This window comes from Vulpes vulpes, chromosome 2 (genome assembly GCF_048418805.1).
Source record: "Vulpes vulpes isolate BD-2025 chromosome 2, VulVul3, whole genome shotgun sequence".
Classification (NCBI taxonomy): domain Eukaryota; kingdom Metazoa; phylum Chordata; class Mammalia; order Carnivora; family Canidae; genus Vulpes; species Vulpes vulpes.
The window spans coordinates 873768-900708 of NC_132781.1; the positions used below are offsets into that span (position 1 = coordinate 873768).

At 66.8% G+C, this 26941-nt stretch overlaps 4 protein-coding genes and 1 long non-coding RNA gene across 9 annotated transcripts; 2 read left to right on the forward strand and 3 right to left on the reverse strand.

Moving 5' to 3' along the window:
- Positions 1-488: 488 nt before the first annotated feature.
- On the forward strand, positions 489-6356 carry DUS1L (dihydrouridine synthase 1 like). 3 transcript variants are annotated; one of them, XM_025999968.2, is made up of 15 exons: positions 489-899; positions 1270-1516; positions 2047-2155; positions 2457-2582; positions 2715-2765; positions 3071-3183; positions 3635-3717; positions 3926-4029; positions 4167-4311; positions 4548-4644; positions 4741-4829; positions 5170-5315; positions 5486-5523; positions 5803-5878; positions 5963-6356. In XM_025999968.2, exons 2-15 carry the CDS (start codon positions 1280-1282, stop codon positions 6100-6102), a joined length of 1554 nt encoding a protein of 517 aa, XP_025855753.2. In that variant the 5' UTR covers positions 489-899; positions 1270-1279; the 3' UTR covers positions 6103-6356. The 3 variants fall into 3 exon arrangements, with proteins under 3 accessions (XP_025855753.2, XP_025855757.2, XP_025855754.2); XM_025999969.2 differs by lacking the exon at positions 489-899 and adding an exon at positions 925-1122; XM_025999972.2 differs by lacking the exon at positions 2457-2582 and having other exon boundaries at positions 691-899.
- A 189-nt stretch (positions 6357-6545) lies between these two features.
- On the reverse strand, positions 6546-11703 carry GPS1 (G protein pathway suppressor 1). Of its 2 annotated transcripts, none has more exons than XM_072745663.1 (14): positions 11226-11703; positions 10658-10750; positions 10142-10323; positions 9507-9671; positions 9230-9365; positions 9047-9124; positions 8815-8872; positions 8286-8371; positions 7964-8058; positions 7655-7760; positions 7502-7582; positions 7279-7416; positions 7061-7195; positions 6546-6972 (listed from the first exon to the last, which is right to left on the reverse strand). In XM_072745663.1, the coding sequence occupies exons 1-14, from the start codon at positions 11607-11609 to the stop codon at positions 6898-6900; spliced, it is 1812 nt and encodes a 603-aa protein (XP_072601764.1). In that variant the 5' UTR covers positions 11610-11703; the 3' UTR covers positions 6546-6897. The 2 variants fall into 2 exon arrangements, with proteins under 2 accessions (XP_072601764.1, XP_072601763.1); XM_072745662.1 differs by having other exon boundaries at positions 8815-8875.
- Positions 11704-11838: 135 nt separating this feature from the next.
- RFNG (RFNG O-fucosylpeptide 3-beta-N-acetylglucosaminyltransferase) lies at positions 11839-15310 on the forward strand. Its single transcript, XM_072751235.1, has 8 exons — positions 11839-11948; positions 12199-12335; positions 12843-12945; positions 13074-13227; positions 13320-13408; positions 13509-13674; positions 14182-14267; positions 14377-15310. The coding sequence occupies exons 1-8, from the start codon at positions 11839-11841 to the stop codon at positions 14456-14458; spliced, it is 927 nt and encodes a 308-aa protein (XP_072607336.1). The 3' UTR covers positions 14459-15310.
- Positions 15311-18120: 2810 nt separating this feature from the next.
- LOC112920913 (uncharacterized) lies at positions 18121-20406 on the reverse strand. 2 transcript variants are annotated; one of them, XR_011999252.1, is made up of 4 exons: positions 20268-20406; positions 19795-19910; positions 19188-19301; positions 18121-18518 (listed from the first exon to the last, which is right to left on the reverse strand). It is a non-coding gene; the product is annotated as an uncharacterized lncRNA (long non-coding RNA). The 2 variants fall into 2 exon arrangements; XR_011999251.1 differs by having other exon boundaries at positions 18460-18559.
- Positions 20407-23969: 3563 nt separating this feature from the next.
- On the reverse strand, positions 23970-26610 carry LOC112920912 (uncharacterized). The gene is made up of 3 exons (XM_072745677.1): positions 26328-26610; positions 25858-26019; positions 23970-25572 (listed from the first exon to the last, which is right to left on the reverse strand). Exons 2-3 carry the CDS (start codon positions 25875-25877, stop codon positions 24465-24467), a joined length of 1128 nt encoding a protein of 375 aa, XP_072601778.1. The 5' UTR covers positions 25878-26019; positions 26328-26610; the 3' UTR covers positions 23970-24464.
- Between the last annotated feature and the right edge of the window lie 331 nt (positions 26611-26941).

Genomic DNA, 26941 nt, shown 5'->3' on the forward strand with positions numbered 1-26941 from the left:
TACCTTTCTCCAACATTCACTTTTTTCTGACAATTGTGGGTCATCGCTACAGACAACGTGGGGCTGGAGCCCGCCAGCTCCCGACCCAGCCAGGCCCCGACGGTCAGTCCGCGCCTCGGGTCGAGTCCTGCTTTAACACCGACTTTGGGGAAGAGACTTGGAAAGCGTCTCCACCCGCCGCTCCAGGCGTCCTGCCCAAATATGTGAGTGAAGCGCGGAGGCACCCGCGGGCTCGGGCCCCGCCAGCCTGTCCGTCGGGGTGACGGTCCCGTCCTCGGGGAGCGCTCGGGGAGACGCGGGGGGGACCCGCCGGGAGCAAGGTCGGCCCCCGGGCCCGGCCGCCGCCGCCTCCCGACTGCGCCTGCGCCAGCCCCCGCGGCGGGGGACGCTCTGCGCGTGCGCGGCGCCGCGGACCTGCCCCGCGCCCAGCGGGTGGTCCTCGCGCGGCCCCGGAAGTGCGGGGGTGTGGCCTCGCGGACGGCGGCACTTCCGGGCTGCTGGGGGCTCGCGGGGGCGCCGGTGCGGGGCCGACGCGGGGCGCTCGCAGCCCGCTTGGGAGAGAGGCGGGGCCTCGGAGTGGAACTCGGCGCCCGCGGTCGGCGCGTCGCCCTTCCCCGCCCGGGCGAGCCGTGGCGGGGCCCGGCCGACCTCCACCCTCTGACCTCCGACCCCGCAGGGCGGGGCCCCTCCGCGGCCGGGCGCGGTTTCCCGGGGACGCGATTCCCGCCGCACCGCGGGCCGCCCGGACCGCCCTGGCGGAGGCACCTTCCGGCGGCCCCGGCGCGGAGCCCTGGGCCGGGCGGCGGCCCCGGCGTGGCGGCCTGCGGGCCCCGAGGGAGCCCCCCCCCGGCTCCCGGAGGCCCGGCGGCGGTCGCGGAGGAGCCCGAGCCCGGGCGCAGGTGGGCGTCCCGCGGGTCCGGCCGCCTCGGGGCCTCCGGAAGTGCCGACCCCCAGGGCGCCCGCTCAGTGGCCGGGACTGTGCCCCGGGGTCGCCGCGCTCGGGCCGGGCTGCTCGTGGGGACGGGCGTGTGGCCGGCCGTCTCCCGGGCACGGAGGGCAGGCGGTCCCCCTGGCCCCGGGGCCCCGAGCTGCGCGGCGTGGGCCGGGACGGCGGGTTCCCGGGTTCGTTGGCCGCGGGCGGGCGGGCGGGCGGGCGGGCCGGGGGCTCTGCTGGAAGGGGATGGGCCTGGGTTTCCGTCCTGGGCCCGCCCGAGGGGCCTCGTCCCGGCCCGCGCCGCCCGCTGAGCCGCTGCTCCCCCCGCCCCCCAGGACCGAGGCGATGCCGAAGCTGCAGGGCTTCGAGTTCTGGAGCCGCACCCTGGGGGGCGCTCGCCACGTGGTGGCGCCCATGGTGGACCAGAGTGAGCTGGCTTGGAGGCTGCTGAGCCGGCGGCACGGGGCCCAGCTCTGCTACACCCCCATGCTGCACGCCCAGGTCTTCGTCCGCGATGCCAACTACCGGAAGGAGAACCTGTACTGCGAAGTGTGCCCCGAGGACCGGCCTCTCATTGTGCAGGTGGGGGGCGGTGGCGGCGAACTCCAGGTGGAGCATCTCCCAGAAACTGCTTCCCCTTGGGGGCTGCTGTGGCGCAGCGGGAGCTGCCTCAGCTTTGGAGGGGGGCGCTCTGGGTGCCGCCTGTAGAAGAACGTTCTGGTCTCTAAAGTCAGGGATCCCGGGGATCCCTGGGTGGCGCAGCGGTTTGGCGCCTGCCTTTGGCCCAGGGCATGATCCTGGGGACCCGGGATCGAGTCCCACGTCGGGCTCCTGGTGCATGGAGCCTGCTTCTCCCTCTGCCTGTGTCTCTCTCTCTCTCTGTGTGACTATCATAAATAAAAAAAAAATAAAAAAAATTAAAGTCAGGGATCCCAGCTTTCCATTGCCGTGGAGACCAGCGTGAATCAGTGGCTCACCGGAGGGCTCGTGTCATCCTGTAACCAAGGAGGGCGCGATGCCATCCCGCGTCAGCCCCGGGGACCCCAGCCCCGATGGGTCCCACGTGAACTCGCTGTGGGGCTGGGGGCTGAGGTACCGTTTGTGTCTCCCAGTTCTGTGCCAATGACCCGGAGGTGTTCGTCCAGGCGGCTCTCCTGGCTCAGGATTACTGTGACGCCATCGACCTGAATTTGGGCTGCCCGCAGATGATAGCCAAGCGAGGTGAGCCCAGTTCCCGTCGCTGTGTAGAGCACTGCCCGGGGCGAGGGCCAGGCCCTGAATGCGCAGGTGCCCCGCTGGAGGCTGGGGTGTGGGTGGGCTTGGCGGAGGGCCCGGCCCTGCTCCTGGTGGCAGCGGGCCGTGCAGGTGGCGTCCCAGTCCTTCCTCTGCTCCCCCACCTGGAGGGACAGGGTTCTGCTGGCTCTCAGGCTCCTCGATGGCCACGGTGCCTGGCAGTCGTCAGGCTCCCTGTGGGTAAACACTCCTGGTGGGAAGAAGGTCCCGTGACCTGTCACACTGCCAGGTGTGCAGGCGAGAGGTCAGCCCTGGCTCCGGGCTCAGAGGTTTTCTTCAGAGTCCGAGGGATTGCTGGTTGGTCCGAGACTGCTGGGCAGCCCTGGTGTGCAGTGCCCTGGAGCTCCCCCTGCAGGTGTGATGCTCAGAAACTGCCCAAGTCCACAATTGGCCCTGCTGCCCCTTGGGACCGGCTTGGCTGGGGGCTCGAGGCCTGTGTGGGTGCAAGAGGAGGAGGGGGGCCAAGGGCCATGCTGGTCTCTTGCAGGTCACTATGGTGCCTTCCTGCAAGAGGAGTGGGACCTGCTCCAGAGAATGAGTGAGTCGGCTGTGTGCTGCGGGTGGGGGGTCAGGCTGCGTCATGGGGAAGGAGCCCCGAGACGGTGGCTGTTGAGTCCTGGCCCTGGTGCCCTCACTGCTGCAGAAGGAGCTGGGAAGTCGGCTGTCCTGCGCCAGCTGCACGTCCTCGAGCCAGACAGGAGGGCTGGCGGCAGGTGTTCTGGCCCCATCCTGCCTCTCCAGCACCCTGGGGGATGGAGGCGGGTGCTCCAGTGGGACTTGGCTGTGGTTCACGGCCTGAAGCGAACGCCACACCTCTCAGAAGCCCACTCTCCTTTCCTGCAGTTCTGCTGGCTCATGAGAAACTCTCTGTCCCTGTCACGTGCAAGATCCGTGTCTTCCCAGAGATTGACAAGACCGTGAAGTATGCCCAGATGCTGGAGAAGGCTGGCTGCCAGGTGAGGGCTGTGGGCTCGCAGGCCGTGCTGCTGCCCTGCCTTGTGTCCTCTGGGTACAGAGGGGTCCTCACCCCCAGAATCCTTGGGGCACTGCCGCACTGGGGCGGACTGCAGTTGTGGTGACCACGAGGCGAGGCCCGATGAGGGTGGGTGAGCCGCATGCTCCCAAGGAGGGGCTGGTACTGGTCGGAGGGAGGCCCCAGCCACCCTCTCCCCACCCGTCCCTGATGCCTTTGGAGTTCGGGTGCTACCCCGCCTAGGAACACTGGCCCTTGAACAGGGTTGGGCCTGTCCGCTCTGCATCCTGGGTGGATGCATGGGACATGGGAGCCCCAAGGCTGCTTTGCTCAGGTCATCATGGGTAGCTGACGCCAAAGTGAGAGCGTCCCCTGGGGTTGGTTGGGGGTCTGTGGCCACGAGCAGGGTAGAGCCAGGCACTGCTGTGTTACAGCTGCTGACCGTGCACGGGCGCACCAAGGAGCAGAAGGGGCCCTTGTCGGGCACTGCGTCCTGGGAGCACATCAAGGCCGTGCGGTGAGTACGGGGACAGACCCGGGGCTGACCCAGGGCAGGGGATGCGGCCAGGCCCCGAGACCAGGGGGCCCGTCCTTTGGGTGTCAGGGGAGGGCGGTGCCCTGGGAGAAGAAGCGTCTGCTTGTGGAGTTGGGGGCTGGATTGCTGGCGTGAGGGTGAAGGGACAGGGGCTTTGTCATCTGAGGGTCTGTTCACCTGCTCCTGACAGGAAGGCAGTAGCCATCCCCGTGTTTGCCAACGGGAACATCCAGTGCCTACGGGATGTGGAGCGTTGCATCCAGGACACAGGGGTTCAGGGGGTCATGAGCGCAGGTGAGGCAGGGCCCTGTCTGCCTGATGGGCCTGAGCCCTCAGACTCACGGCTGTCCCTGGCATGATGTGTGTGGGGGGGTCATCCTTCTGAGACGTGTACGCCCACAGCTTCGAGCCCCAACCTCCATACCCCACAGAGGGCAACCTGCACAACCCTGCCCTGTTTGAGGGCCGCAGCCCTGCCGTGTGGGAGCTGGCCGAGGAGTACCTGGACATCGTGCGGCAGCACCCCTGCCCCCTGTCCTACGTCCGGGCCCACCTCTTCAAGCTGTGGCACCACACGTGAGTTCCTCCCCGAGCCAGACACTATTGGGTCTGAGCCTCTCCTGGGGTCTCAGGGGGTTTAGAGGGAGCTCTCTGGAAACAGTGGGAAAGCTTGCTACCGAGTGGGGTCTGGATCAGAAGGACCGAGCCCCCATCCATGTGCAGGGCTAGGGCTTGGTGGTGGTGGTGGTGGCAGCGGCGGTGGTGGCGGTGGGGGGTGGGGTGGGCTCTGGGCGACGGAGCCTCTGTCTCAGGCTGCAGGTGCACCAGGAGCTTCGAGAGGAGCTGGCCAAAGTGAAGACCCTGGAGGGTGTCGCGGCCGTGAACCAGGAGCTGAAGCTGCGGTGTCAGGCAGGCGACGGGGCTGGTGGGGCTGGTGGGGCTGCCGGGCTGCCGCGGCGGAAGGGGCCAGGCCTCCTGACCCGCGGTGCCCCGGGGCTCTTGCAGGAGGACATTTCCAGGCAGAAGGAGGGAGAGAAGCCCTCCGGGGGCTTGCCTTTCTTCCACTGGATCTGCCAGCCCTACTTCCGGCCGGGGTGAGCTGCATACCAGCCGGCGGGACTGTGGGGGTGAGGTGCACGCAGGGGAGGGGCCCGCCAGTGCCAGGTTTGCGTCTCACCCCTCTCGAAGGGCTCTGGCTTTGTCATGTTTCCATAAGGTGGCTCGTGAGTGCTTGTGGCCCCAGGTGGGTTTGTCCTGGGGGCAAGAGCCTGACACCCCTGAGCTTCCACCGGATCCTCTGAGGCCCAGCCACGACGTGGGCAGCCCGAGCGCCAAGCTGCTGGGGCGCTGTACGCACACCCTCGCCCTGGAGCTGGGCTGGCGGGTCGTCTCCCGCGGGTGCCCCCAGCTCTGCCCGCTGCCCTGCTCTTTCAGGCCCAGGGAAGGGAGCAAGGAGAACGGGGGAGCCCGCAGCAAGCGGGCCCTGGAGGAGGAGGAGGGCAGCGCAGACGTGCTCTCCAAGAACAAGCAGAAGAAGCAGCTGAGGAACCCCCACAAGACCTTCGATCCCTCACTGAAGCGTAAGCCATGCCGGGGAGAGCGGTGGGGGGCCCGAGGCGAGGCTGCGTGAGGCCCGCAGCCCTGCCTGCCACCTGCTCCCTGGGCGGCTGGGGCTCCCAGCAGGACTAGGACACGGCGGCAGGGGGCAGGCTTACTGCTCAGCCGCCATCTGCCTTTGTTCTGTTCTCAGCAAAATATGCAAAGTGTGATCAGTGCGGAAACCCAAAGGTGAGCATGGCCCTGCTGCCCAGGGCAGAGCCCATCAGTGGGGGGCGGCGGGCAGGGCGGTCCCCGCTGCCAGGCCAACACCCCCTGCCTGCTGAGGGCAGGGCCCGAGGTGGGTGGCTGCCTCCCACCTCAGGACAGCCCCTCACAGGGAGAAGGCAGGCCCTGCGCAGGGGTGCAGCCCTCCTATTCGAGGCCAGCCCTGCACTTCGGGGAGCTTGCTCAGTGGGGGGGGGGGGGGGGGGGCATCAGCCACAGGCTCACTAGCTTCCCCGTGTCCAGGGTAACAGGTGTGTGTTCAACTTGTGCCGGGGCTGCTGCAAGAAGCGAGCTTTCAGAGAGGCTGCCGACTGCCCAGGTGAGGGGCACCTGCTGCCATCAGGCCCTGGAGGGCAGTGGGACCCTCGGCCTCCTGAGTCCCATCTCTTTCCTCCTCTGCCAGGTCACGGATTGCTTTTTAAAACCAAACTGGAGAAGTCTCTAGCCTGGAAGGGGGCCCAGTCCCGGCTGCAGGAGCCTCAGCCGGCAGGATCTGGAGAGCCGGGTGGCTTTCCTGAGGTTGTGGGCAGTGCCCTGGCCTGAAGGGCAGTTGGCGCCCGGCACACTGCCCCCCGGCCCCGGGACCGCTGCCGAGACCTCAACACGTCCCATTAAGGAAACGCCTTTTCTCAGGGAACCTCCCGCTACTCAACATAGAAGGATGAGCTGGTCTTCCCCTTGGCCTCCGCTGGGAGCCCGGAAATGCTGCACCAGGGAGCAGGCTCCCAGGCTGGACCTGTCCCCTCCTTGCAATGTGTGTTCAAAAGTGAACAATAAATCTTTTCAAAGATGCACAATCCGAGAGCTGGAGACTTTGTGAAGCCCCAGGCCCAGCAAGGCCGTGAGCTGGGAGGGTGGAGCGGCCCGTGGACACGCGGAACCAGCTGCCAGGTGCCACGCCACCTGCATGAGGGTGGGCAGCCCCGGCCCCCAGCCCGACCCCGAGTCTCAGAGGCCCCGTAGCAAGAACAAACAGCACGAGGGGGTGTTCTCAGGCTGCCCTTTAATGGGCTGAGACCGAACTTGTCTGCAACCCTGAATGACGCGACAATAGGGAGGCTGGGCCTCGGAGTGGGGGGCACACGGTGGGCCCCACAGCTCTCTCCTCCCAGGAAGGGCCTCAAGCAGCAGCCCCCTTCGCCAGGCCCCCAGCGCGGGGAACGGTGGAGGGAGCACAAGAAGCTGGATGTGGAAGCCCGGGGTGGCGGGGGGGGAACCTGCACATGCTCACGGGTGGCACCTCCACAAGGGCCACACACATGAGCGATGGGAGCCTGCGGGTGAGTCCGAAGGTGGGGGCGCGGGCGTGTAGACCGCCCTGGAGGCCGACAAGCACCCTCACATGTTGGTGCTCATCCGGGACTGGCTGTTGGCCGGCGTCAGCTCCCCCTGGCTCCCTTCTCGGGGTGGGGACTGTGGCAGAGACACAGCTGCTCAGGCCAGGAAGTGCGCGCGTGCCCACCCCGCTGTTCTCCACGCCAGGGCCACCCCCCTCCCTCACCTTGACATGAATCTGGTTGCGAAGCACGGCCGCCCGCAGGATCATCGCTTTGGCACGTCTCTGGAACTCCTTCCCCATCAGCAGGGACTTCTCGAAGGTGGTGCTGCGCTGATCCACGTCCCTGGCATACAGGATCTGCGGGGGGAGGGGCGGGGCTCAGCGGTGCTGAGGGCCTCAGGTCCCCTCCCCGCACCCACGGCCTCGCCCCGCCCGGCCACCTTGCTGTGGGAGTCGATGCGCGCGTTGATGAGACCCTCCAGGATGAGCTGCGTCAGCTCGTCCTCCAGCGCGGCCACGGTGGTGTTGAAGGCCGCGGCCATCTTGTGCATGTCCGCAGACACGTAGGGGCTGAAATACTGCGGGGCAGGGGGCGCGTCGGCCACCTGCAGCTCCCAGACCTGCCCGCGGTGCCCTGCCTCGGCCTCCCTGCCCCACCTCTACCTGGATGAGGGCGCGGTTGCGGATCTGGGTGTACAGGGTCCTGACGTGGGGGGCCAGGTACATGTCCAAGAGCAGGTTGTCCTGCGGAGGAGACCAGGTCAGGCACGGCTGCCCCGCCCGCTGCCTGGCCCCCTGGAGCAAGCGGGCCCTCACCTTCATCTCATCCAGCATCTTCAGACACGACGCATACTTGGACTCGTAGAATTTGAAGATAATGTCGCGAACCTGTGGCTCCAGCTCCAAGAACAACTTGAAGGAGCTGCAGGTGCAGACCCCTCAGAGCCGGCCCCACACCTGCCCACCTGCACAGCTGCCCTGAAGGCCAAGGGCGGGGAACTGGGGCCCCACAGGCCCCAAGAGCACCAGTCCTCTGGCTTCTGGGAGGCACAGGACCAGAGAAAGGACCCCCCGCCCCCACCGGGAGGGGCAGGCTGCAGGGCTCGCACCCCACTCTCCACCCACCTGCTGGAGATGACGTTGCGCTGCAGCTCCTGCCGGTCAAAGGTGGCCAAGGCACACAGGCCTCCGTAGACGGCCACGTTGCTGGGGGAAAGCAGCTGAAGGGCGAGAAGGGATTTAGGTCTGAACACGTAGGGTCACTGCCGGTCAAGACAGAAGTGAAAGAGGAAGCCCAGACACAAGGCTGGGTGACCCCCCGCGCCGCCCACCACCCACCACCCACTAGAAGAGTAACCAGGACTCCATTGGGGGTTCCCCTCAACACAGCCCCACCCACGAGCCGCCCTCCTACTTCGCAAGGCCCCAGAGACTCCCTGCCCCTCACCTCGGGGAAATCACAGTGATCGAATGAAGCCAGCAGGAAGCACTTGGCAGCCTGCTTGTACTTGCGCGCAGCCAGCTCGGCCAGGCCTGGGGGCAGAACGGAGCCCAGGGGAAGCTGCCGGAGCTGCATGGGGCCACGACACGTGCCCTAGCCTCTCCCACCGCAGCTGCTCCTACGTGGCAGGGGCGGAATCTGGTTGTGGAGACGTGGCGGCACCCACGAGCACTCACTGGGCACTCTCCTTGCTCTCCAGGCGTCAAGGGCCCAGAAGCCATGCACAGCCGCGGCCAGCCGCGGCCACTCTTGCCAACGACCCCCAGGCCCACCTGCCCCGGGCTGTGCAGGGCAGCGGCTGTTAGCCACGCCTCCAGCCCTGGCCACAGGTGGGCTCCCCACACAGGACAGAGGCCAGGCAGGCACCCCTGGGGCCACAGAACAGACGCAGGGCTCGGAGATTTCCTCGGCGCTGATGGGGCCCACGACCTCGCCTGCAGTCAGCTGTGGCGCCCTCCCGCCCCAGGGCTCTCACCGGCAGCACACTTGAGTTTAGTGAGGATCGCCTGGGTCTGGCTGTCCCGCTCCCCACGCTGCTGCAGGGGAAGGTGGGATACATGAGCCTACGGCTCATCCACGCCCTCGTCCCTTCCCGGGCCCTGCCCTGGCCTGAGAGGGGACCTGAGACGGGCGAGAGCAGACGGGAGGACCAGGCCCAGCAGGGCCACAGTGGTCCTGGGGCAGGGAGGGCAGGAGGCCGGCATTACCTCCGCAATCTCCGGGGTGGACTCGGCCTTGCTGACGTAGCTCAGCACGTGAGACCAGTTCTGCAAGTAGACGCTGACCTGGTGGGTGGGCGGGTGGACTCAGCCGGGGGCGCCCCCTCCTGGCTGCCGGGCAGTGCTGCCCTGCGGCCCCTCCCCCGCCCAGGCGACTGGGGCAGGGCCCACCTTGATGACGTTGAGGCACATGTTGATGACGTGCTTAGCGCTGGTGCAGTAGTCCCGGGCCCGGGAGTAACACTTGAGGGCATTACTCAGGTCCCCACAGTCCAGATAGTGGTCACCCAGGTCGTCGTGGCCACGCCTGTGGGTCCAGACGTGAGCGGACCAGACCTGGGCCAAGAGTCATGCAGGTCCCCGCAGCCCCCCAGCCCTGGGGCAGCACCTGATGCTCCCCTTCCTGCCGGCCCTGCCCCCCACCCCACCCCCAGCCCCAGGGCAGCACCTGATGCTTTCCTTGATGGAGTTGCCCTTGTAATTTTTCAGATCTGTGTCCAGCTTCTCCAACTTCAGCAGGGCCTTCTTCCGTGTCGCCTCCACCCAGGCCGTGTCCAGGGGCGGCGGCTCCACACCACTCTCTGGGATGGTGTCAGGCGCGTTCTGCAGCTCCCTGAGGAGGTTCCTGGCCGTCAGGACTCCATGTGCTGGTGGTGGGTGTGTGTGTGTGGGGGGGGGTGTCTCCCAGGGGACCTGGCCCCTGCTGAGTGAGCACCCAGCAAGACAAGAACATGGGGGACCCACAGCCTGGGGGGACACCCTGCAGGAAAGGGTCATGCGTACAGCTAGGCCCAGAGGAGAGAGGCAAGCGGCTCCATGAGCTCTGCTGGACATCAGAGTCGGTGTCGTGTGCACACAGGAAGCCACCAGGGCAGTGCACAGCCAGCCACACAGCAGGGAGAGTGAACCTAGCCCGTTTTGCCGTTCACCGTCCTTGCTGGGTGTTTACCCAGACAGGCCAGGTCACGTGGAGGCAGCAATGCTGTTGAGCGCCGGCCCGGGGTGCTGTTGGGCGGCACTGGAAGGGCCCTGCTGGGGCTGGACCGCAGGGGGACCACAGCACGCCCAGCCCCCGGGGCTCACCTGGTGGCCTCCGAGAGCTTGCGGTGGATCTCTTCGTACATGTCCACGTTGAAGGTCCTCTGCACGAAGGAGAGGGCCATCTTCAGGGCCTCCACCCGCAGCGGGGGGCAGTGGTCGGCAATGAACTGCAGGCGCTCGATGCGCATGAGCCCGCTGTAGCTGGCTGCGTACTGCTCCAGGTCCTGGGGAGGGGAAGGGAGGGGATGGAGACTGTGTGAGGCGGGACCCCACATCCCAACCCCTGCCAAGCGGGCCAGGTCAGGAGCGGCGCCCCAAGGCTGACCCTGCAGCGTCCGGGAGACCCGATGCCCCTTACGGGAAGGGCTGGCCAGCAAAGGCCGCTCGGCGGGGCCAGCGCTGGGTGCTGGGGGCTGAGCTCTGTCCCGGGCTCAGGAGGCGGGCCCCCGGGGGGCCTGCGCTCAGCTGGGAGAGCCGCAGGGGCCTGGCAGGTGGGAGGTGGTGGGAGGTGGTGGGCGCGGCGGGCCCGGCCCAGCCCGCGGCCCGCGGGCTCCTCACCAGCGTGGGGTTCTCCACCACGTAGTTGACATCGGGGGCGTTCTGCGGGTCCTCCTGGGGGTCCACATCGATCTGCATGGGCTCCACCGCCCCCTGCAACACAGGCGGGCACCTGGGCGCTGGCACCGCAGCGCCGGGAAGGGCCACACGCCCCCTGCGCCCGGGGCTGGCAGTGCCCGCGGCCGCCCCGCCCCGCTCCTGCCCCGGGGCGCCGCCCCTGACGCCCGGCGGCTGCGGCCCGAACCCCGGCGCCGCCTCGACCGCGGGTCCCGGAGCGGAGCGGGCGGCGGGGAGGCCCCGGCCCTGGAAGGCGCCTCGCGGAGCAGCGTACGAGCCGGAGGAGCCCCGACCTGCTGCCGGGAGGCGGGCGGCCCCGCTCGGTCCCGGGCGAGGAGGCCGCGCTGGCGGCCGGCCGGGCCCTCACGCCGCCCCGACCCTGCCCCCGCCCCCGCCCCCGCCGCGGAGCTGGCGCCGCTGAAGCCGGAAGGCGCGTCGGCGCCGGGCCGGGCCGGGCCTGCGGGCCCACGGCGGGGACCCTGCGCGAGTCCGCCGGGCCGCGGCTCGTTACCTGCAAGTTAAACACCTGAACCGGCAGCGGCATCTTCGCCCACCCCGCCGCGGCGCGCCGACCGCTTCCGGGGCAGCGCCGACCGCTTCCGGGGCAGCGCTTCCGGGGCGCGGCGGGCGGGGCGACTCTTAAAGGGGCCGCGGCGCGGCCTGGGCCGGGCGGTGCCCGCGGGTCCCGCGGCCGCATGAGCCGCGCGCGGGGGGCGCTGTGCCGGGCCTGCCTCGCGCTGGCGGCCGCCCTGGCCGCGCTGCTGCTGCTGCCGCTGCCGCTGCCCCGCGTGCCCGCCCCGGCCCCCGCCCCCGCCCCCGCCCCCGCCCCGGCCCCGACCCCCGGGCCCGGCCGCCCCGCCCCCGCCCCCCGCCTGCGGCCGGACGACGTCTTCATCGCGGTCAAGACCACGCAGAAGAACCACGGGCCGCGCCTGGGGCTGCTGCTGCGCACCTGGATCTCCCGGGCCCGCCAGCAGGTGGGCCTCGCCCGCCCCGCGGCTCGCGCTCCTGCCCGGGGGGACCGCCCCGGCCCCATCGCCCAGACCCAGGCCCAGGCCCGCATCCTTCAGGTCCTCCCTCCCCGGGACCCCCACCCCCTGGACCTCCCCGTCGCCCAGGGCCCTATGCCCCCTGACCCCTCACGGGGTTCCCAGCCCCGGACCACAGCTGTCCACGACCCCGGCGCCGCTGTCGCCCATCCCTGGGTCCCTCCGCCCACGGCGGTGTCCCCAGAGTGATGGCCAGAACCCTGCCCTGAGTCAGTGGGGACCCAGGTCCCCCGGCCTCGTGCCCCAGCCGGGCTCCTGGCCTGGTGAGTTCTCTTGGGAACCCCGGACCAAGACCCCACGGACGGCACGTGAGAGCAGGCCTGGCCTCAGCCCCGCGCCGCTGGGATGCCACCTGCCCCCTCCCACCCCAACCCCAACCCCAACCCCAACCCGAGCCGTGCAGGCCCGTCCTGGGCACACTCTCTCATCCCGAAGCTCCAGCTCTGCAGCCCAGGCTCCCCCGCTGCCATCCCTGCGGCTCCGTCTGGGTCCACCTGGGGCCTCACAGGTTGTCTCTCCCCAGACGTTCATCTTCACGGACGGGGATGACCCTGAGCTGCAGCTACAGGGAGGTGGGTGCCCTCCCCCACACGTGCACCGGGGCCCCCCACCCTGCCTCCTTGGGTGAAACGGCCTCTGGGTACAGAGCTCTGGGAGGGGAGCCGCTCGCCCAGGATCGCACAGCTGGTAGGGAGCAGAGCCAGGAGGCCCACCTGCCACCAGCATCCAGCCCCCCCACCTGGGCCGTGCTCAGCCTCCTGAAGGGAGGGCCCTGAGGACACTGCAGCAGAGCCACCCCTTCTTGGCAGCCCCGCTTCAGGCACACGTCCTCACCCCCAGGGTGGCTTTGCATGCTTGGGATTCCACATGGCTGTCCCCTGCCCGGGCCCTGTGGCTCAGCAATAAGGTCAGCAAGTGAGTCCAGGCCAGGCTGGTTGGACCAGTTGGACCCGGCCTGGGGGCTTTGAGCTGGGCGCGATGGCGCGGCCTGCAGGCCACCACAGTTCGGCCTCACGTCTGTGGGGCGGCGGGCCTCCCGACGCTGACCCTGCTGCTCCCGCGTCCCCGCAACCCGGCAGGCGGCCACGTAATCAATACCAACTGCTCAGCCGTGCACACCCGCCAGGCGCTGTGCTGTAAGATGTCGGTGGAGTACGACAAGTTCATCGAGTCCGGACGCAAGTACGTGGCGGCCGCGCTCCGGCGCCCCCGGGAGAGCCCAGGGCTGGGGCAGCCCGCACAGCGCCCATTACCCCCCTGCCGGCCCCCTACCCCAGCCCCGCTCGTGAGCATCCCCCCCCCGCCCCCAGGTGGTTCTGCCACGTGGATGACGACAACTACGTGAACCCCAAGGGCCTGCTCCAGCTGCTGGCCACCTTCTCGCCCAGCCAGGATGTGTACCTGGGGCGGCCCAGCCTGGACCACCCCATCGAGGCCGCCGAGAGGGTCCAGGGAGGTGGAACTGTGAGTGTGGGGCATGGGTACGCGGGCCGGACAGGGGGGGCAGCCGAGTGGCAGCCTGGGGGACACACCGCCTGGCACCTTTCTCCCCCCAGGTGACCACCGTCAAGTTCTGGTTCGCTACTGGCGGGGCCGGGTTCTGCTTGAGCAGAGGCCTCGCTCTGAAGATGAGCCCCTGGGCCAGGTGGGGCGCATGCAGGCACGGCTGCCCGGGCTGGGGGTCCCGGGGTGGGGGTGCTGAGGGCTGAGGGCGCTCTGACCTTCGGCTCCCCCACCCCCGCCAGCCTGGGGAGCTTCATGAGCACGGCCGAGCGGGTGCGGCTGCCGGACGACTGCACGGTGGGCTACATCGTGGAGGGGCTGCTGGGGGCTCGCCTGCTGCCCAGCTCGCTCTTCCACTCCCACCTGGAGAACCTGCAGAGGCTGCCGCCCGACGCGGTGCTGCAGCAGGTATGGTCCACAGGGTGCTCCCGCGCACTTGCCCCTGGGGCCTCCCCCCACCTCCCTCGGGTGCCTGGCCCTTCACCCAGTGGTCTCCTGGCTGCCCGGGGCTCAGGGGTCCTTCCCAGCACCGTATGTTGGTTGCTGCAGACCCTGAGCTTGGCCTGCTGGGCCCCGGGGGCCTGGGTGTGGTGGCTCCTGGTAAGGGGCGGCTGCTGTGCTCTCCAAAGCAGACGGTGGACGGGCCCGGGGCAGCAGCGGAGGCGGCGAGGGCAGTCACAGGCAGGTGCACTTCTCAGCCCTCCGCACCCTGCCTGCCCTGGGGGCCCCGCCCCGGAGCAGGGACAGGGGGTAGACGGCCTGCCCCTGGGGGCCTGGAAGCCAGAGGTGCAGCAGCCTCTCCTGGCCAGACTCCAGACTCTGGGGGGAGGAGAGAGGTGGAGGGAAGGAGAGAGGTGGGGGGTGCAGGGGAAGAGCTGGTCCTAGAGAGCGACCTGCCCCCCTCCCCTCGCCCAGGTCACCTTGAGCTACGGAGGCCCAGACAACCCACATAACGTGGTGAACGTGATGGGAGGCTTCAGCCTGCAGCAGGACCCCACGCGGTGAGTGGGCGGCAGGGAGGGGCTCTGGCCCAGCCCCCCCACAACATACACACCCGCCCCCCACAACATACACACCCGGGCAGGCCTGACTGCCACGTCCTCTTTCCAGGTTCAAGTCTGTCCACTGCCTTCTCTACCCGGACACAGACTGGTGTCCTGTGCACAAGCAGAGTGACCTTGACTCTCGGTGACCCTGGGCTCCCAACCCAGGGAGCAGGAGTGTTGCTGACCCCTCCTGGCCTCAGCTCTGTGGCCACAGCCCCGTCCAGGGAGATGTGGGCGCCCTGCCGGCCTCCCCCAGAGCCCCTGGCGTCCCCATTGACCAGGGCCTCTGGAGAGCTGCCTGCCCTGCCGGGGGTGCTGGCTGCCGCAGAAGACAGGACGGGGAGACACTGCTCCTCCTCCCAGCCCAGCCCCCAAGGACTGCTCCCACGGGAAGGGCCTCCACCCTAGATCTAGGGGTCTGGGAGCAGGCTGGCATCCGGCTCCCAGGGCTCCTCCTGCCCTCCTCACCCTGCTACAGAGGGGGTTCTGGGCAGCCTGGGTTCCCTGAGCGGCTCCAGGCCAGGGCTGCGTGCAGGATCTGTCAGCTGGCCACAGGCGAGCGCAGAGGCTTCGCCTGCAGGCCTCTGGAGGTGGGGGGGGGGGGGGAGCCACCCGCCCCCCGCCCCCCGCCCCCCACCAGGCTTGTTTGCCCAGTGAGAGCACCGTGGTCTCCGAGGGAACTACAGGAAGGACTCGGGCCGCTGGCACAGTGAGGCTCGGGGCACAGCTTGCTCCCAGCCAGGGCATCTCCCTCCAGAGGCCTGCGGGAGTCCTTGGCCACGGTCTTATTTCTGCAGTCTGTTGCCCCACCCCATCCCGCCCCACCCCATCCCAAGCCCAGAAAGAGCAGGAGCCCTTTGTTTGGGGCTCTCTCTGCAGTGCCCAGCAGCTGACCCACTTTGACTGTGCCTTTCCATGGAGAGGGGGGAACGGGGGAGGCCGCACCTCGTTCTGGCCCCTTGCGCTGTTGCCACAAGTGAATAAAAGCTTGATTATTACTCTCTGTTGGCTCATTGACTTAACGGAGCACGGCAGCACCTGGCAGCGCCTCCTCCTGCGGGCCACACCGCCTCAGCTGCTGCTGCAGGACGGCGCCACCCCAGGCCTCTGATCCCCTACCGGCCTCGAGCTGCCCCTGGGACTCTGGTGGGGACTCTGGTGTGAGCCCAAGCGTACAGAGGGGCTGGGGGCCGGGTCCCGCAGGGAATGAGGAGCACGTCACCAGCCTGTCCCTGAAGGACGGTCTTCCTGTTACACTTACTTTCTCAGCACGCTGCGGAACAACTAGTGTGTGTCTGTGGCAGCAGTGTACGTGGGCATGTGGGTGTGCATGGCTGTGCACGTGTTTACATAGTACACATGTGTGCACAGCTGTATTTTGAGGAGTGTGCACGTCACAAGTGTAGTACATGGATGTGTGTCCTCGAGTGTGCATGGCCATGCAGGTGTGTGTAGGGCAGGGAGGCAATACCCAGAGATGCAGCTTGGAGTCAGCGTGCACTGGTTTCCGGGTGTGATTCGGTGGTGTGACTCGGCCGGAGGAAGATGCACCCGAAAGTCGCCTGGAGTCAAGCAGAGGCTGCTTCTGCCGAGCGTCAGGTCCCCAGAGGGCCCCAGACTGTCAGGGCGGAGTGGGGGGTGCTAGGGGAGGTCCAACCCAGCGAGTCGCCACCTCACCCGATCCACCTGGAGGGACGCACCTGGAGGGCGTCCTCAAAACTTGCTGCAGAGGGCTGCAGGGGGCTCAGCGGTGGAGCGTCTGCCTTGGGCCCAGGGCGTGACCCCGGGTCCCGGGATCGAGTCCCACGTCGGGCTCCCCGCAGGAGCCTGCTTCTCCCCCTGCCTGTGTCTCTGCCTCTCTCTGTGTCTCTCAAGAACACATAAATAAATCTTAAAAAAAAAGAAACATGACGGCGGCAGCAGAGGGATCGTGACAGAAATAGGCACCGGTCTCAGCCCCGGGTCAGCTGTGGGCGCCCCCGCACGTGGTCTGCACCCCGCCTCGCGTGGATGTGGGTTTGCGTGATGCTCCCCCCGCGGCCCCAGGGTCCCCATCCCTCCCTCCCGAGTCTCCAGGAGGCCCTTGCTGCGCCTGGGGTCTGGGGTGCTGACCCGACGGGTCCCCCACAGGCCAGGTCCCCCCAGCGGGTCCACTCGGGCTCGGCCAGGTGCCTCCCGGAAGAGACGCTCCGTGTGCACCGCCTCAGCCTCTCAGGCCCCGCTCCGCTTCTCCTTCTCCTGTTCGGGGCCGGGCTCACGTCCACGGACCCAGGCCTGCAGGCCACGCCACAGCCACGGGCGCTGCTCGACGCGGGGCACACGGCATCCTCGCCCGGCCTCCGCCAGCCGCCCCCAGCCCCGCACCCGGGGCCTCCGGGGCCGATCGTCCGGCAGCCCTCGCGCAGCGGACCCCACGGGGCGGGGGGCGGGGGACGAGGGGGGACGGGCGGGGGGCTCGGGGCCCAGGGGCGGGCGGAGCGGGCAGCAGCCAGACCCCGAAGCAGCAGGTCGGCTGGGGCACGGGTCCCTTGGGAGGGGCTGCGGCAGTGGTGGGCACCGTCCGGCTCGGGGGCTGGGCCCACGCACATCCCCGGACCTCGCGGCCGCTGACCCTGCCGGAGCCCGACGCGGACCTCCGTGTCCTGGGCCCCCAGAGCGCAGGCCCGGGCCGGCGTTAGATCGGCCCAAACTGCTGGAGCCCTAGCCTGGCCACCTGAGGGGCCCGACCCCCTCGTCGGGTCCGGGGGAACCGTCGTCCGGACCCCCGGGCACCCGCCCTCCGAGGGGAGGCGAGACTGGCCGGCTTCCTGCAGCTGCGCGGGCTGCCACGGCGGCTGGTTCAGTGGTTTTTCAGAGAGAAAAAAAAAAAGCCTGGAAAGAAACACCAAAATGTTATTGTCTCTGAAAAAAATGCAAAAAGGGTAAAATGCATTTTTCTCTTTCCCCTTTATGGTATTTTACACATAACAAAGTGTGTCTTGTAACACACATGTACTAGATGCATAATCAGAAAACATTAAAATTGTGTGAATTAAATTTAAAAATTAAATTGTGAGCACTTGGACCTCCATCTAGCGTGTTTTGAACGAGTCTTTAATAAGCATCAGGACACACCCCCAGGCCAGTACTAGAGGGACGGAGGGCACAGGGCAGGCCAGCTGCTGAGGACGACTGGGGGTGGGGGGCGGGGAGCGGCTGATGATGGGGGGGCCTCCTTGGGGTGACGAAAGCACCCTTGGGCCCCATTTGAAGATCCTATGTTTGCAAATTTGCCCCCTTAATAATGTTTTAATCAAGATCAGCACTTCTTGTTTTCCTGGTCATTGGAAGACGTGCAAATATTTGCACAAACCCAGCGACGTGGGGCCCTGCCTCCGAGATGAAGGCGGGTGGGGGGGCTCGGGGCCGGGGCTGGGGTGCGAATCCCCACTCCCGCACCTGTGGGCAGGGCCGCCTCAGGCAAGTTCTCGGAACATGTCAGAACCTCGTTTTCTCTTCTGTAAAACAAACAGAATCTACTAGAATGAATTGTTTTTCAATTTCCAGGGTTATTGTGTATGTTGCATGAGGTCGCATGAGCGCATGCACGCACGTCCTCTAAGAGCAATGCTCCTGCATTAGCCCACTTGGTATTTGTGGCGACTTCGTCCCACCGTGAATAACAGGGATTAACCTTATTTTGGGATTAGATAGTGGTGGTTACACAACTCTGAGAATATAATGAAAACCACTCAACTGTACACTGTAACACCGTGCACTTCCTGATGCAAATAATGTCTCAATAAAGATGTTGTTTAGACAGGGAGCCAAGATGAGATTCAAGACTGGAACAGCCCAATTTATTACATAATTTCAGCAAATGAATGGAAACGTTCCCACGAAGACATATCCACCATCAGGTGGTTTCACTGGCAAATTCTATCCAACGTTCAAAGAGGGAAGAACATGAGCAAGTGTTCGGGAGCATGGGTAAGGAGAGGCCTGGGCCCTCGTCTGTGAGGTCAGTGTGACTCTGGCACCAACGCCAGGCAGATACATTTCAAAAAAGCTGAATCTAAACTTTGTATGAGGGGCGCCCGGGGGGGGCTCAGCGGTTGAGCGTCTGCCTCCGGCCCAGGGCATGACCCTGGGGTCTTGGGATAGAGTCTCACGTCGGGGTCCTCGCAGGGAGCCTGCTTCTCCCTCTGCCTGTGTCTCTGCCTCTCTCTGTGTCCCACATGAATAAATAAATAAAATATTTTTAAAACCTTAAAAAAAAAAAAAACCCATTGTATGGAAGCGCTAAGCACACGGGATCTTAGAAAAGCACAGAGTTGAAGGACTCCCAGAGCCGACCGTCAGGACCCACTGAAGCTACAGAAGGGAGACAGTGTCTACCCTGGGGCGGACACAGGTGCACGGGTGCACCGTCACGGGGGTCCCGGGAGAGCCCCCAGAGCAATCCAACAAGGAAAAGTCTTTTAAACAAATCGTGCTAGAATTAATTTATTAATTGGTTTGTTTTTACTTAAAAAAAAAAAAAAGCCAGCTTGGAGCATTAGCCAGGACGGGTCTGGCAGTGGCACAGAAAGGGCTAAGCCCCCGCCCGACATGCGTTTGCTCCCATCACAAGGTGCTGGCAAGGGTCAGGAACCCGGGGCGCGTCTCCCCTTGGGGCTCACCGCCTGTGCTTTCCTCGTCACCCGGTAAAAGGGAGGCGGAGAGAAGAGAGTGTGATGAGCACAGAGGCTCAGCGCCCCAGCCCGGAGGGGACACACAGTCGCCTCCGCAAGTGTGGAGCGGCCCTGGGTTCGGTGAGTGCCCTCGACCGGTGACTGAGCCGACTGGAGGGACTGGAGAGGAGCCGGCGCCGGCTTCTCACAAAGCACCTGTTACCTGTTATCACGAGAGACACAAACTCCGGTTTTCAGCCAGCGTGAACCACCGCGCTCGCGGCCCAACGTTTTCCTACCCGGAATGTGGCGCCGGCCTGCAGCCCCCGGACAGGTTCTGGAAGGAGAACAAAGGGAAGGAGAAAGGCGGAGGAGGAAGCAGGGAAAAGCACAGGGCCGGCCGCCGCGCTCGGGGCCCCTGGCACGCACACGCCGCGGCGCGGTCTCGTGTCTCCTCGGAGGAGAGGACACCAGCACCGCATTCGGAAAGCTCAGTTGCGGGGAGTCACCGCGGCGAGGGGGGTCCCCACGGCGTCCTGGCCGCTCGGCAGGGGCACACGGAGCTCGGTTCCCACGCCCACACCCAGACGCACCCTCCAGGTGGCTTCGCCGGGCCCAGGGCCCTGCTCCGCACCCCAGGCCTCGCCCCCCACCCAGCCGGGCAGGTGGGCTTCCCTGCCCCCTCCCACAGCCGCAGAGCCCCGGCCACTTCCCTCCCAGCTCTGGGCCCCCAACCGCCTGAGGCCACTTTCCCAGCCGCGCTCAGGACAAGGCCCAGGCTGCCTGGACCCCGGAAGGTGGGCACCTCTCTGAGGGGCTCGTGTAAGAACCTGAGGGGCGCCTGGGGGACTCAGCCGAACGTCCCACTCTGCATCTCAGCTCGGGTCTTGATCTCGGGTTCGTGAGTTCCAGCCCCGCGTCGGGCTCCACGCTGGGCTGCAGCCTCCTAAGTACATAAATCAATAAGCAGCTTGAAGCCACACCCAGGGCCCCGGGGCCCCCAGCCTGTCCCCCGTTTCCCTCGCCTGGGAGAAAGGAGAAAAGCTGCCAAACGTGCGGCTTTGGGAGGAGGTACTTCCTCCCAGAAAGGTCCCCAGGACCCTAGAGTGGCCAAGCGGCGGAGCTGCAGGCTGGGGTCAAGTCCCGGGGGCACGGGTGGGCCCAGGGACCTCGGCAGCCCTGGCCCTCCCCTCAGGGGGCAGCCCCATGGCTCTCCCCCGAGGCTCTCCGCCCCCCCCCCCCCCCCCCCCGTGGCTCTCCCCCGAGGTTCTCCCCCGTGGCTCTCCCCCGGGCATCCCCTTACAGCCGCGCCGCCTCCGAGCCTCGGGCAGGAGCTCCTCAGCCTCCGGGGACATCTGTCCGCAGGCCCTCCGGGTCTACCCCTTGTCCCTTCTGCATCGCCCCAGTGTCCTGGGTGCAGGGGCCTCAGGCCTGAGCCCAGCAGAGACGCTGTCAGCAGTCGGAGGGCGGCTCCGGCCCAGGCCCTGGGAGCCTCCGGGCAAGTGACCCTGACACCCAAGTGTCCCCTCGCGCACCTGGGCCCGCACCAGGCTGCCAGGCAGTGAGCTCCCGAGAGGCCAGACGCCGCCCGGCCCGGGTGGGGTCAGGGCCTTCCGGAGATGGTGGAGGCAGGGGTCTCCCTGAGGCTGCCAGCGGCTCAGCAGGGGCCAGGCTCGGGCGCAGCCGCGGGGTAAGGGCCCACCCCGGACGGGCCGCGGTCCCACAGGGCCTGACGACAGGGCGCGGACGTGCTGCTCCCGGGTCCTCTGGAACCAGGACCGACATGGTGGCCCGGGCGATGAGACCTCGAAGGTCTTCAGTCTTTTCAAGCCCCTCACTGTCCAGAAGAAAACAAAATACAATGTCGAGGTGCCCCTGGCGTCCCCTGGAGGGGCGAGCGCCCCGTCCTCACCCACGGGTGTACTCAGAGCTCCCGGCGTCAGGTGCGATCCGGCCCCGCGGGATCCTGACAGCCCCGACCCAGCCGTGCAGAGCCGCACTGACCGCCGGGCCGAGATGCGGCCGAGCCTGGGGGCCCGGGGCCCCCTCCCGCCGTCAGACGTGTGTACACGTGTCCTCCCACACGTGTGCCTGTGTGTGCCGTGCAGCTGCGTGTGCACATGCATGTGCTGGCATGTGCACACCTACGTGGGTATTGTGCCCATTTCCTATGTGCACCTGCCCGTGCATCCGTGGGCGCACACGCGTGTGTGCCTGTGTGTGTCCCTGCGTGCACGTGCGCCCACGAGCGGTGAAGGAGTGCTGGCCTGCGTCTGGTGACCTCGACAGACTTTCTCTCCCTCCTAGGGTCCTGTTGTGCTTCCTCTCTGCGGTGCCTGCTCTCCTGCCCCCTCCAGGAAGCCCCCCTGTGCTGCCCTCATCCTGATGTTGCTCTGGGGGGTTTGTGTCCTGCTTGTCTCCACTTCAGGATTCACGGTGCTGTGTCATTGTCAACAGAGCTTTCTTGATCACATCCTATTAAGAGTGACAGCACCTCCGCCCGTCCTGGGCACAGGCCAGGAGAGGAGGACGACGTCTCCACGGTGATTCTTACCTTGTGACCGCTGAGCCACAGGTTCTCTGCACAGCCTGCAGTCTTTGTAGCCACAAGTCGGCTCCCCGTTGTTCTAGAATGTGCCGGTCAAGGGCGCCTGGGTTGGCTGAGTGTCTGATTCTGGGTTTTGGCTCAGGTCATGACCTCGAGGTCGTGTCAGGCTACTTGCTCAGCAGGAGTCTCTCTCTCTCTGCTCCTCCCTGCTCCCTGCCACCCCGCTCTCACTCTCTCTAAAATAAAAAAATCTTTAAAAAAAACAACGAATGTGCCGTTCGTTCGTTCGTTCACTCATTCCTCACTCCACAGACACGGTTGGAAGCACAGTCTCTGCCAGGTGCCAGGGAGACAGTGGTGGACGGCACACCTGTCCTCCTGGGGTTCAGGCTGTCACGTCAGCCCTGGGGTCACCTGGGGTGCAAGAACCCAGAGGGGCGACCCCCAGAGAAGCTGACATCCCAGCCTGGCTTCCTGGGCCCAGAAGCCCAGACGGTGAGGGAGCAGAGAGCCAAGCAGGCAGCGGCCAGCGGGGAGGGAGCCCGGGCCTCTCCCAGCAACACGCAGGAGCAGCAGGGCTGAGAGCTGGGCTGGGAGAGTGCAGGTGGGCTGGCCTGGGGGACGGGAAACGGACGCAGGCAGACCCTCGTGGAGCTCGTGGAGCTCGTGGAGCGGAGCCAGCGAGTCCTGGTGGGCCGAGGAGGCCAGTGGAGCATGAGGAAAGGCCTAAAACAGCGCAGGCTCCGGGCCTGGGTGGTGACGGGGCCCGGCAGAGGCGGCTGCTCCGAGAGAAGCCACTCGCTCAGTGTGAACAGCACAGGGCAGCCCCTGTCCCTCGGCCCTCCTGGCACCGAAGCGCCCTTGCTTGGGAGGTGGTGGTGGTTTCCAGGCGCCGTGCCCACCAGCGCCCTCCCCGCCTCACCACCTTCTGGAGGGACACAGAGTACAGTCATGCGACCCTGCCTGTCCACACCTCCCGGTCACAGAAGTTTCTAGGCGGCATCCCCACAACATCCTGCTCAAGTGTCCCCTGTGGGGTGTGGCTGCCAGTTTCAGGCAGGTCTGCTCAAGTGCACTCTCCTTGTCCTGAGAAACAGGAAAAGTACTTAAAACCTCCCTCCCTCTTAAGGAGGGAACCTGAGAAGTTGAGAAGTTTGCTCCAGAGGCTTGGGAGGACCTTTGTCCAGGTGCAGCCAGGTCTTTCACGTGGGGTTTCTGGGCACCCGGGCCTCCCCCCACCCCACCCCCCCCACCTGCCAGCACCTGCCGCATGAGAAGCCAGAGTCCTCGGGGCCTCGGCGCCCTGCCCACTGTCCTCCCTGCCCTGCTGCCCTGGCCCAGCTCTGTGGCAAGCGTGTGCTGGGCTGCCCTCCCTGGCAACCCCTGGGCCTGTGCAGCGGGCAGGCCGTGAGGCAGGGCCTGGGGGGCCACTAGGGCTGCACACAGGGGGCTCACGCACAGGGTCTCCTGGGGAAGGAGCTGCTGAGAACAGCTTCTCTCTGCAGGTGTTTTTCTGCAAGTGAGAGCAGACAGGAGCCATAGTAGGGGGGGGGGCTGAGGGGGTGCTGGGAGCAGAGGGCGGGGGGCGGGGGGCCGGGGGCAGCACTGGAGGAGGCAGGCTGTCAGCTCAGGGGGAAGAGGGTCGGCGTGAGGGGTCTGTGGAGAGAAGAGGAGGTGAGAAGGACTGGGAACCACGGGCGGTCACTGGAAAGTTTAGAGAGGCCAGGCGGTTTGTGGGGACCCAGCACATAGCCTGCTGCTCCCCGACTCACCTGGGCGCTAAGTGCAGGTGGGACCGGGAGGCTCAGCGCGGCTGCAGGGGGAAGCAAGGCCCGTCACTCCCAGGCCTGCTCTGAGAGCCCCCACGCCACCTGCTGCGAGGACCAAGTTCCAGAGGGTGCAGCCACGAGGTGGCGAGGTGGCGGAGGCTGCACAGCTGGCCCCGGGCCCGGGGGGGGGGCGTGGGGGAGGCTTCCCCATGTCAGGGCCCTGGGGTTCCCGGGCTTGTGATTGCAGCGCGGGTCTGGCCTGTGGCAACAGGGCTTAGAAACTGCAGCCTGGGGCAGCCCCAGTGGCTCCGAGGTTTAGCGCTGCCTTCCGCCTGGGGTGTGATCCTGGAGACCTAGGATCAAGTCCTGCATCGGGCTCCCTGCATGGAGCCTGCTTCTCCTTCTGCCTGTGTCTCTGATGAATAAATAAATAAAATCTTTAAAAGAAAAGAAAAGAAAAAAGAAAAAAGAAAAGAAAAGAAGAAAAGAAAAGAAAGAAAAGAAAAGAAAAGAAAAGAAAAGAAAAGAAAAGAAAAGAAAAGAAAAAAGAAAAGAAACTGTAGCCCAGGGAAGCATCATCCCCAGGAGACCAGCCCCATCTCCGACAGCGGTGGCGAGGTCAGGGGTCCCAGGGCCACCCTTAGCTTCCGTAAGTCACTAGAGCAATCCACAGAAGCCCAGAAGGTGCTGCATTTAGGATCACAGTTTTATTACAGCAAATGGAATCAGAAAACCACCAAAGGGAGAGACAGGGTGGCACCTGGCGGGGTGGGGGGCCGTCCCACGGTCTCTTCCCCTCGGAGCCCTGGCCTGTGACACTGAGCACATGCTGCCAACCCGGGAAGCTTGCCTGTCCTGGTGCCGGGGGCTTGGGGCGCTCGCTCGCCCACTGGCTGTGTGGCCGCCGGCCCGCAGACTACCGCCCTCCCCACAGGTGCCCATCCCGGGCAGCCCTCCCCCCCCCGCATAAATCAGCCCCCAGACTACCCACAGTGAGGCCCCGTACACCGAGATGCTCGTCAGGAGGGACGTTGCAGAGGCTCAGAGTCACGAACCCAGGGCCAGAGGCCAGGGCCAGACCCCGCCGGCCCGCCCTTCTCCCTCGGGGGTTTGGCCAGGGACGCCCACGCAGTGCAGCTGAGCGACTGCTCCCCACCCCTGCCGCGGGCTCCTGCCAGCCGGGTCACACCCTTCCTGCGGCCTGTTTCATGGTCCCCTTCCCTCTGGGTCCAGCACACGCAATCCAAGCGCAGAGCACAAGCTGGACGTGGTTCCTCATGCTGTGCAGTGAGGAGCCAATACCCTCCTTTAGGAGACGGTGATGAGCCCGTGAGAGGCCCTGGGGTGGGGGCGCGCGTAGGGGGAGGCAGGGGCTCGCGGGAGGCTGCGGGAGGCCGTGGGGCTGCCCTGTGCCCCGGCCGCTGGGGGGGTGCATGTTGGCACCTGTGCGCATCCGCAGGCCCTGGCCCTGCCCCCGTGGCCTCTGGGTCCCAGGCTCACACAGACGCTGGCAGCGGCTGGGACCCCACAGGAGGCTGGGCCCGGGGCTGGCAGCAGCCTGCTTTGCTGCGCACGGTGGGCTGTGCCCCGTGGTGTCTGCGTTCCTGAGCCCGCAGCTGCGCACCGCTCCGCAGCAGGGGGGTGGTGGGAGGGGGGACGGGAATATTGGGCATGTGGGGACGGCAGGGACGGCGGGGGGGGGGGGGGGGGGCAGGGGACAGGGGCGGCGGGCTGTGCTGGCTGCTTCTCCTGGCGCAGAGACACAGGGGAAGGGGCAGTCCCAGCACAAGGCCTGCACAAGGGACCCGAAAGTGTCCTCAATAGTCCTGGAAGCGCTGAGCTTCTGCAGACGCACGCTCAGTGCCACCCCGAGTGACGGTGCCAGGGGACCGCTTGGGCCCCAGGGACACTGTGTGAAAGCAGCAGCACCAACCACTGAAGCACCGAGGGCACACTGGGGCGGGTTGCGGGGTCGTACTTTGCACCCAGTGCGGGGAGCCCAGCGTCCCTCCGCCGAGAGGCCGCGGCGGCCGGGCTGCATCGTCCTGCCGCACAGGCCCCGGCAGCTCTGGCCGCTCGCCCAGCGGTCCATCCGTCCGTCCGTCCATCTGTCCGCTGGGCCAAGTAGCAGCGCGACTTCAGGGACGGGTGTGCGGGACTCCGCGCGGGACAACGGGCTGGGAGCGGCGCCGAGGGCAGAGGGCACACAGAGTGGAGAGGGCAGCCAGGCGTAGGCCTCCGCCCTCGGGCATCGGGGGGCACCGGGATGCACGGCCGCTGCCGCCCACCGCCTGCAAAGCCACGGGCACAAAGGGCCCAAAGGGCGGATGCGGGCGGCTGCTCCTCCACAAGGCGGGGAGGGAAGGTCACGGTGGCTCCTCTGCCCCAGAGAGCGGCGGGGCGGGGGCGGCGAGGGCCAGCGGGGCGCCGGTCCCCCAGGACCACGTGTGGCCACCGCGCTGGGCCGCAGAGCTGGGCGCAGTCAGAGGGCGGGGGCCGGGCCGGCGGGCGTCCACGCAGGCGCTTCTCCCTCCCGTCCCGCTCCCGCCCCAGCTCCGGTGCCAGGGCGGCCTTACCTGGAAGTGAAGTCAGACATGCTGTGGCCCGTCCCCCTGGGTGGGTGGACAGCCCGCGGGGCCCAGACCCGAGTCCTCTCCAGCGCCTCGGAGACAGCGCGGCCACAGGGGACACTTGCCGAGGCGCTGAGGACAGATGGAAGCGGGAGGACGACGCTGCGCCTGCGGTGGTCAGAGCCGACACCCCGGTCCCACCACCTTCCATCCCTGAGACCCGGGCCTCTCCCCGCCGCCCCTGACGGAGACACAGTGTCTACTCACGACGGAACACGGGGCAGGCCCAGCTGAGGGACTTCCTACCAAAGAACTGACCTCTGGGGCACCCCGGGGGCTCAAGTGGCTCAGGTCATGATCCCGGGGTCCTATCGTTGGGCTCCCTGCTCCGCGGGGAGCCTGCTTCCTCCCTCCTCCTCCCCACGCCCCCTGCCTGCGGTCTCTCAAAGAAAGAAAGAACAAAAAAAAGAACTGACCTGCAGTCTTCAGAAACGTCAAGGTCATAAAGGTCAAGGAAAGTCTGAGGAGGGTTCCCAGTGAGGGAGATGAGAGACCAGGCGGCCCCAAACCCAGGGGGAGCCTGCTCTGGATGCTTCCCCTGCACAGAACTGACACGGGGGATCCAGGCAAGAGGAGTGAGGTCCAGGGACAGCCGAGCCACCAGGACGCCTGTGCAGGGGGTGGGCCTGTTGATGGCCTCGATTGCAGTGACCGGTTCACCACCCTTTGCCGAGGCCCCAAGGCCCCCAGGTGTATCCGTTAGTGTTGCTCAAAACCATCAGCCCAAACTGCAGTCACTGAAGACAGGGACCCCTGACCCAGTGGACCTGGGCACGGCCCGGCAGCGCTCAGAAGCAAACTGAGAAACCCCGCTCCCCCCGGGAGGCCGCCTTGCCTGAAACAAGGTAACTTCCCTTCTCCCGTTCCCTCTCTTCCTTTGAAAACCTGTCCTTGAGGGATCCCTGGTGGCGCAGCGGTTTGGCGCCTGCCTTTGGCCCAGGGTGCGATCCTGGAGACCCGGGATCGAGTCCCACGTCGGGCTTCCGGTGCATGGAGCCTGCTTCTCCCTCTGCCTGTGTCTCTGCCTCTC

Coding starts and splice junctions, on each gene's coding strand:
- DUS1L (XM_025999968.2), top strand. CDS start 1,280: ATGCCGAAGCTGCAGGGCTTCGAGTTCTGGAGCCGCACCCTGGGGGGC. Junction 2,766..3,070: donor GGACCTGCTCCAGAGAATGA/GTGAGTCGGCTG, acceptor CCTTTCCTGCAG/TTCTGCTGGCTCATGAGAAA. Junction 5,879..5,962: donor AGAGGCTGCCGACTGCCCAG/GTGAGGGGCACC, acceptor CTCCTCTGCCAG/GTCACGGATTGCTTTTTAAA.
- GPS1 (XM_072745662.1), bottom strand. CDS start 11,609: ATGAAGACGTCGTCCGGCCGCAGGCGGGGGGCGGGGGCGGGGCGGCCG. Junction 9,125..9,229: donor TGTGCCTCAACGTCATCAAG/GTGGGCCCTGCC, acceptor CCCACCCACCAG/GTCAGCGTCTACTTGCAGAA. Junction 8,372..8,814: donor TAAACTCAAGTGTGCTGCCG/GTGAGAGCCCTG, acceptor TTCTGCCCCCAG/GCCTGGCCGAGCTGGCTGCG.
- LOC112920912 (XM_072745677.1), bottom strand. CDS start 25,877: ATGTCTGACTTCACTTCCAG. Junction 25,573..25,857: donor ATGTCTGACTTCACTTCCAG/GTAAGGCCGCCC, acceptor GTGGCTTTGCAG/GCGGTGGGCGGCAGCGGCCG.
- RFNG (XM_072751235.1), top strand. CDS start 11,839: ATGCCCCCTGACCCCTCACGGGGTTCCCAGCCCCGGACCACAGCTGTC. Junction 13,409..13,508: donor AAGATGAGCCCCTGGGCCAG/GTGGGGCGCATG, acceptor CACCCCCGCCAG/CCTGGGGAGCTTCATGAGCA. Junction 13,675..14,181: donor CCGACGCGGTGCTGCAGCAG/GTATGGTCCACA, acceptor CCCCTCGCCCAG/GTCACCTTGAGCTACGGAGG.